Here is an 8,687-nt window from a genome sequence, read left to right as displayed (position 1 = left end):
GTACTTTACATATATGTATATGATCTAATGTATTCACGTTTGTACTTTACATATATGTACATGATCTAATATATTCACGTTTGTACTTTACATATATGTACATGATCTAATGTATTCACGTTTGTGCTTTACAAGTTTACATATATGTATATGATCTAATATATTCACGTTTGTACTTTACATATATGTACATGATCTAATATATTCACGTTTGTACTTTACATATATGTACATGATCTAATATATTCACGTTTGTACTTTACATATATGTATATGATCTAATATATTTATTCACGTTTGTACTTTACATATATGTACATGATCTAATGTATTCACGTTTTAACTTTACATATATGTACATGATCTAATATATTCACGTTTGTACTTTACATATACATACATGATCTAATATATTCACGTTTGTACTTTACATATACATACATGATTTAATATATTCACGTTTGTACAGTACTTTACATATATGTACATGATCTAATATATTCACGTTTGTACTTTACATATATGTACATGATCTAATATATTCACGTTTGTACTTTACATATATGCCAGCTTGAGGCGTTGCCGTTCGTATCCTCATGTATTTTCGAAAATGAAATTTGTTACATTAATATTCTGGTTTCATTTCTGTCGGACTTGTCGTGGTAGCTCAGTGGTCGGGCGTTCGCTCGTAACCGGGAGGTCGTGAGTTCGGGCGCCTCTCGTGCCATGGCCGCGTGAAACTAAGACGTAAACAGCTCCTTCGCCAAACGAAGTGAGAGTCACGTGTCTTTCAGATATGACCTTAAAACGGAACCCGGTGTTGCAGTAGGCACGTTAAAGAAGCCTCACTGTTATGGCCTGAGTGCTAAGCATAGGTTTATTTCTGGTACTTCGCCTACACCTGGTGACGTGTCAATATGAGTTAAAACTTCAACCAAACAACAATTTCTGTCGTTAAAATAGATGTAATACAATATTCATTAAGATTTACACACGCATTGTCAACAACTGCAAGACATTCATGAAAAAATGGTATCATTACAGTTTGTAAAGAAACATTGGAAATATGAAAACGTGCATGCTTGTGCATTGGATTGTAAATTAAAGTTTGATTGTATACATTTAGGGTGGAAGTGAAATGGATCGGTATTCATGATATGCACGTGGAGGGCGAGTATAAGAACATGCTCAACAAAACCGTGAACTACACGCACTGGAGGGCGGGAAATTCAAGGGCTGCTGAATTTGAGGACTGCGTGATGCTTACAGATACAGGGTGGCTCGAAAGCGACTGTTCTATGTCGACAGTCGCAATTTGTTCAGAAAAATTGCAAGGTACTACGCGAGTACATACTGCATGAATTGCGACAGAATTTCTTTAATTACTTAACATCTCTCTTAATCCACAATTACAAAAAATTCGACAATAGATTAGAAAACACATTTATGAATTCGTTCATCACGATCTCGAGCTGTAATTGGTAAATATGCATGAATGTAAACATTTAATCCGTTTAGATTTCGGTATAAAAACAAGAGGCCGGTGACCTACTACAATCTTATGAGTCATGGTTTTTTATACTGATAATTTTGATACTCTTCAATAGGTCAAGACACGTCATGGGACTCTGTACACTACATGTACATATCTCAGTCATCGGACTCTGTACACTACATATCTCAGTCATCAGACTCTGTACACTACATATCTCAGTCATCGGACTCTGTACACTACATATCTCAGTCATCGGACTCTGTACACTACATATCTCAGTCATCGGACTCTGTACACTACATATCTCAGTCATCGGACTCTGTGCACTACATATCTCAATCATCGAACTCTGTACACTACATATCTCAATCATCGGACTCTGTACACTACATATCTCAATCATCGGACTCTGTACACTTCATATCTCAGTCATCAGACTCTGTACACTACATATCTCAGTCATCGGACTCTGTACACTACATATCTAAGTTATCGAAGTCTGTACACTACATATCTCAGTCACCGAACTTTGTACACTACATATCTCAATCATCAGACTCTGTACACTACATATCTCAGTCATCAGACTCTGTACACTACATATCTCAATCATCGGACTCTGTAAACTACACATCTCAGTCACTGGGCTTTGTACACTACATATCTTAATCATCGGACTCTGTACACTACATATCTCAGTCATCGGACTCTGTACACTACATATCTCAGTCACCGAACTTTGTACACTACATATCTCAGTCATCGGACTCTGTACACTATATATATCAATCATCGGACTCTGTAAACTATACATCTCAGTCACTGGGCTCTGTACACTACATATCTCAATCATCGGACTTTGTACACTACATAGCACAGTCATCGGACTCTGTACACTACATATCTCAGTCATCGGATTCTGTACACTACATATTTCAGTCACTGAACTCTGTACACTACATATCTCAATCATCGGACTCTGTACACTACATATCTCAGTCATCGGACTCTGTACACTACATATCTAAGTTATCGAAGTCTGTACACTACATATCTCAAATATCGGACTCTGTACACTACATGTCTTAGTCACTGGACTCTGTACACTACATATCTCAGTCATCGGACTCTGTACACTACATATCTCAATCATCGGACTCTGTACACTACATATCTCAGTCATCGGACTCTGTACACTACATATCTAAGTTATCGAAGTCTATACACTACATATCACAAATATCGGACTCTGTACACTACATTTCTTAGTCACTGGACTCTGTACACTACATATCTAAGTTATCGAAGTCTGTACACTACATATCTCAATCATCGGACTCTGTACACTACATATCTCAGTCATCGGACTCTGTACACTACATATCTAAGTTATCGAAGTCTGTACACTACATATCTCAGTCATCGAACTTTGTACACTACATATCTCAATCATCGGACTCTGTACACTACATATCTCAATCATCGGACTCTGTAAACTATACATCTCAGTCACTGGGCTCTGTACACTACATATCTCAATCATTGGACTTTGTACACTACATATCTGTCATCGGACTCTGTACACTACATATCTCAGTCATCGGACTCTGTACACTACATATCTCAGTCATCGGACTCTGTACACTACATATCTCAATCATCGGACTCTGTAAACTATACATCTCAGTCACTGGGCTCTGTACACTACATATCTCAGTCATCAGACTCTGTACACTACATATCTCAATCATCGGACTCTGTACACTACATATCTCAATCATCAGACTCTGTACATTACATATCTCAGTCACCAGACTCTGTACACTACATATCTCAGTCATCGGACTCTGTACACTAGATAACTCAGACATCAGACTCTGTACACCACATATCTCAGTCATCGGAATCGGTACACTAGATATCTCAGTCATCGAACTCTGTACACTAGATATCTCAATCATCGGATTCTGTACACTACATATCTCAGTCATCAGACTCTGTACACTACATATCTCAGTCATCGGACTCTGTACACTACATATCTCAGTCATCGGACTCTGTACACTACATATCTCAGTCTCTGGACTCTGTACAATACACATCTCAATCATCAGAGTCTCTATACTATATCATCTTAGTCATCGGACTCTGTACACTAGATATCTCAGTCATCGGACTCTGTACACTACATATCTCAGTCATTGGACGCTGTACACTACATATCTCAGTCATCGGACTTTGTACACTACATATCTCAATCATCGGACTCTGTACACTACCTATCTCAGTCATCGGACTTTGTACACTACATATTTCAGTCATCGGACTCTGTACACTACATATCTCAATCATCGGACTCTGTACACTATGTATCTCAATCATCTCTGTACACTATATATCTCAGTCATCGGACTCTGTACACTACATATCTCAATCATCGGACTCTGTACACTATGTATCTCAATCATCTCTGTACACTATATATCTCAGTCATCGGACTCTGTACACTACATATATCAGTCATCGGACTCTGTACACTACATATCTCAGTTATCGGACTCTGTACACTACATATATCAGTCATCGGACTCTGTACACTACATATCTCAATCATCGGACTCTGTACACTACATCTATCAGTCACTGGACTCTGTACACTACATATCTCAGTCATCGGACTCTGTACACTACATATCTCAGTCACTGGACTCTGTACACTACATATCTCAGTCATCGGACTCTGTACACTACATATCTCAGTCATCGGACTCTGTACACTACATATCTCAGTCATCGGACTCTGTACACTACATATCTCAGTCATCGGACTCTGTACATCACATATTTCAGTCACTGGACTCTGTACACTACATATCTCAGTAATTCGAAGTTTTACTTAAATAATTTGTGAATGGAAAATTGGAAATCGATGTCGGATGCCATAGAATTGCGGGAGCTTTACACCCTCCCCCCCCCCCCCCACCCACCCCCACCCCTGGCCTCCTCTCACTATTTGAATTTTTATCCGACATTGATCTTTTGATATTTCTCCTTTAAAATTTATCAAACTCATGCGAATATTGTAGAAATCGTTGGTTCAGTAGACTCCTAAACCTACAAACACATCATATAAACCTACAAACACATCATATAAACCTACAAACACATCATATAAACCTACAAACACATCATATTGAAATATCTTTAAAGTGGGCAGAGTGGAACGATTTAACACACCTTATGGCTGTGCTGCGCATTTGATGTGGTTCTCGTTGAGTTAAAGATTATGACAATGATTTAGAATTGATTGTCTCTGATGTTCCCCTTTTTCCAAACAATAAGTTTTCCTATCTAAAGTGATTTAAAGTAATTGAATTCCATAGATAACGTATGACTTTTCAACACTTAACACGACCGTTCCTCGTGATAAATTAAAGGCTAGACTTTTTCACATCATAGACAGTTGCTTCGTCAACAGAAATGGAAAACCGAAACATTCATATGTAGTGATCTGTCATCCAAAAATTTACTTTGTTAAACACCACTTTGATTTCATGCACAAGTACTCTGAAGTTGAAATAAAAAATATGCTGAAGTTCCACATTGACAATATCTTCGTAGTCTTTGGTAATCAGGTCTTCCAACAGTCTATTGGAATTCCCATGCGCAGGAATTGTACTCCTTTGTTAGCTGAACAGTTTATATATTCCTATGAAGCAGAATTTATTCAAGAACTTCTATGTGAGAAGATAATTGATGGCTTTATATACATTGTAACAAAGCAATCCCATTTTTGGCATCATTTGTTATGAAACTAAACATCAGTGAGATGTAACAAATCTCTGGTCCCCGCAGTACCGCAGTATTAAGTTCAAAGTTAAAGGTCACCAACAATGGAACGCGTATCATCGGTTTAAATTGAACGAGATATAACGAGGTGATAAGTCGTGCGCATGACACTTTAAAAAAAAAATATTGCACGTCTTAAATATACCACCGTAAATTTGCAATTGGCACATCAAAGTAAATACTTGTCGTGACAGACAGAAAATGTTTACACGGATATTAGGTATCAAATGTACACTTTTAGTTAACAATTACAGAACCATTTGAGAGGAGACCAAAGTCAACATTCCAATCAAAAGCCCCTCAATCAACTACATACAGGACAAAAACACGGGCCTCAACAAACTCCTGGTCTACAAAAGAAAACTCAACATTTCTTACCGCAACAACGACGTCAGAAAGCCTAAGGTCGACAGCATCCCACTTAAGAACGTCACTATCAACGGCATTCCGTTTGATGACGTCTACATCAACCACACCAAAGTCAACAACAACGAGAATGCCACAGGACACAGCTCTATTTATCAGCCAGTCAACAACACCACTAACTTCATCAACACCACCACTAACTTCATCAACACCACCACTAACTTCATCAACACCACCACTAACTTCATCAACAACACAGTCAACTTCATCATCAACACAGTCAACTACTCCCAAGCTAACGACATTCCACTTGACTCCTCTCCAAGAAATAGAATCGAACTCTACCACCACGAAATTGACAAGACTGTACTCAACATTTCTGCATGCAGTGTCACCAATTACAAAACAGCGGGGTACGTAAAAACAATTTCACTGCCATGTTAAAAATCTAAACTTGTTATCAAAACTTCAGCAATGTATTTCAAGTCCGTTGTAGTTTAGCCATTTTGTTACCCGTATAACAGGTAGAAAGAAATAGAAACTGATCTCAGTGTTAAAGAATAACCGTAAAAGTAAATGTAACATGAAGAAAAGATAAATATGCATCTGAGTAGCTGTAGATCTGTAGCTCTCTGGGCCTGTCCCAATATTTTCCCCAGAAAGCTCCAGATCTGTACCTCTCTGGGTCTGTACTGATATTTTTCCCCAGAGAGCTACAGATCTGCAGCTAGTGTCTGAGCAAAATAAAAGTACAGTGAACATTTCCAACAAGTTTTGTTTTTAACATTTTAGGCTGTTTGTGTCCATGCGGAAGAACGCAAAACGTCATCATTGAAAATGAAGCTGAATTGAAGATCAAGGTCGAAACATTGAAGAAAGCGCTTAGTATTGATAAAAGTATCTTATCTAGGTCAATTCGACAGCGAACCTCTGTCCTGGATGCCCGGCCTTCTGTTTACATAGTGGGCGGTACCCTGTGTTTTGTGGCAGTTCTTGTGTTAGGGTTGATTGTATTCAGTGATGTGCGTAGACTGTGTTGTGACGTCAAACGGGGTCGCTGCAGACATTTCAAAATGTCAGTGAAGAAAGATAAAGCAAAAAATAAAGAAGGAGAAATCAAATCAGAAATGAAGTGCGAGTCTGTAGTTGGATTAAAATGGAGGATTTCACAAATCGGAAAATCATTCTCAGTTTCGACCAAATTTGACCATTAATATCAAATAGAGGGTTGGGGTTTTTTTTATAGCAAGATTGGTGGTGTTCGACTTCATACAGTATTATAATTATATTCCCATATTCTATGTAAATTTTGTGAGATGCGTTAAATATAGAATGGGAAACTACATGTGTGATCTGTAAATTAAATAATGAAATTCATACTCCTCTATCTCTGTTTTTTGTTTTTTGTTACTAGTAAATTCCCATTTACATGACTTTTATTGCGTTCATATGCAGATGTACGTACATTGTAATATGTTTCAGTATGTAATTGGTGGCTGTACGTAAATTGTTTGTAGTATGTTTCAGTATGTAAATTGTTTGTAGTATGTTTCAGTGTGTAAATTGTTTGTAGTATGTTTCAGTATGTAAATTGTTTGTAGTATGTTTCAGTGTGTAAATTGTTTGTAGTAAGTTTCAGTGTGTAAATTGTTTGTACATGTGTAGTATGTTTCAGTATGTAAATTGTTTGTACATGTGTAGTATGTTTCAGTATGTAAATTGTCTGTAGTATGTTTCAGTGTGTAAATTGTCTGTAGTATGTTTCAGTATGTAAATTGTCTGTAGTATGTTTCAGTATGTAAATTGTTTGTAGTATGTTTCAGTGTGTAAATTGTTTGTAGTGTGTTTCAGTATGTAAATTGTTTGTAGTATGTTTCAGTATGTAAATTGTTTGTAGTATGTTTCAGTATGTAAATTGTTTGTAGTATGTTTCAGTATGTAAATTGTTTGTAGTATGTTTCAGTATGTAAATTGTTTGTAGTATGTTTCAGTGTGTAAATTGTTTGTACATGTGTAGTATGTTTCAGTATGTAAATTGTCTGTAGTATGTTTCAGTGTGTAAATTGTTTGTAGTATGTTTCAGTATGTAAATTGTCTGTAGTATGTTTCAGTGTGTAAATTGTTTGTAGTATGTTTCAGTATGTAAATTGTTTGTACATGTGTAGTATGTTTCAGTGTGTAAATTGTTTGTAGTATGTTTCAATATGTAAATTGTTTGTAGTATGTTTCAGTGTGTAAATTGTTTGTAGAATGTTTCAGTATGTAAATTGTTTGTAGTATGTTTCAGTATGTAAATTGTTTGTAGTATGTTTCAGTGTGTAAATTGTTTGTAGTATGTTTCAGTATGTAAATTGTTTGTAGTATGTTTCAGTATGTAAATTGTTTGTAGTATGTTTCAGTGTGTAAATTGTTTGTAGTATGTTTCAGTGTGTAAATTGTCTGTAGTATGTTTCAGTGTGTAAATTGTTTGTAGAATGTTTCAGTATGTAAATTGTTTGTACATGTGTAGTATGTTTCAGTATGTAAATTGTTTGTACATGTGTAGTATGTAAATTGTTTGTACATGTGTAGTATGTTTCAGTATGTAAATTGTTTGTAGTATGTTTCAGTACGTAAATTGTCTGTAGTATGTTTCAGTGTGTAAATTGTTTGTAGTATGTTTCAGTATGTAAATTGTTTGTACATGTGTAGTATGTTTCAGTGTGTAAATTGTTTGTAGTATGTTTCAGTATGTAAATTGTTTGTAGTATGTTTCAGTGTGTAAATTGTTTGTAGAATGTTTCAGTATGTAAATTGTTTGTAGTATGTTTCAGTGTGTAAATTGTTTGTAGAATGTTTCAGTATGTAAATTGTTTGTAGTATGTTTCAGTGTGTAAATTGTTTGTAGTATGTTTCAGTATGTAAATTGTTCAAAATTTGAACATATGTGGACTCTCTAATATATGGTATGAACAAGGTACTGTGAATGAAAAATGGA

At 36.1% G+C, this 8,687-nt stretch overlaps 1 protein-coding gene across 1 annotated transcript; it reads left to right on the top strand.

Annotated features, from left to right (window-relative positions):
- Positions 1-1,157: 1,157 nt before the first annotated feature.
- Positions 1,158-7,089, top strand: LOC125666471 (uncharacterized). Its single transcript, XM_048899624.2, has 3 exons — positions 1,158-1,335; positions 5,599-6,123; positions 6,503-7,089. Exons 1-3 carry the CDS (start codon positions 1,158-1,160, stop codon positions 6,922-6,924), a joined length of 1,125 nt encoding a protein of 374 aa, XP_048755581.2. The 3' UTR covers positions 6,925-7,089.
- The last annotated feature ends 1,598 nt before the right edge of the window (positions 7,090-8,687 follow it).

This window comes from Ostrea edulis, chromosome 10 (assembly GCF_947568905.1).
Source record: "Ostrea edulis chromosome 10, xbOstEdul1.1, whole genome shotgun sequence".
Classification (NCBI taxonomy): domain Eukaryota; kingdom Metazoa; phylum Mollusca; class Bivalvia; order Ostreida; family Ostreidae; genus Ostrea; species Ostrea edulis.
Note: the sequence above shows the minus strand (reverse complement) of the source record. Positions and strands in the feature narration are given on the sequence as shown.

What these genes read in the sequence shown, in the direction of transcription:
- LOC125666471 (XM_048899624.2), top strand. Translation starts at nt 1,158, where the DNA reads ATGCACGTGGAGGGCGAGTATAAGAACATGCTCAACAAAACCGTGAAC. An exon ending in TTGTTCAGAAAAATTGCAAG is followed by an intron (nt 1,336 to 5,598) that starts GTACTACGCGAG and finishes TAACAATTACAG; the next exon opens with AACCATTTGAGAGGAGACCA. An exon ending in ACCAATTACAAAACAGCGGG is followed by an intron (nt 6,124 to 6,502) that starts GTACGTAAAAAC and finishes TTAACATTTTAG; the next exon opens with GCTGTTTGTGTCCATGCGGA.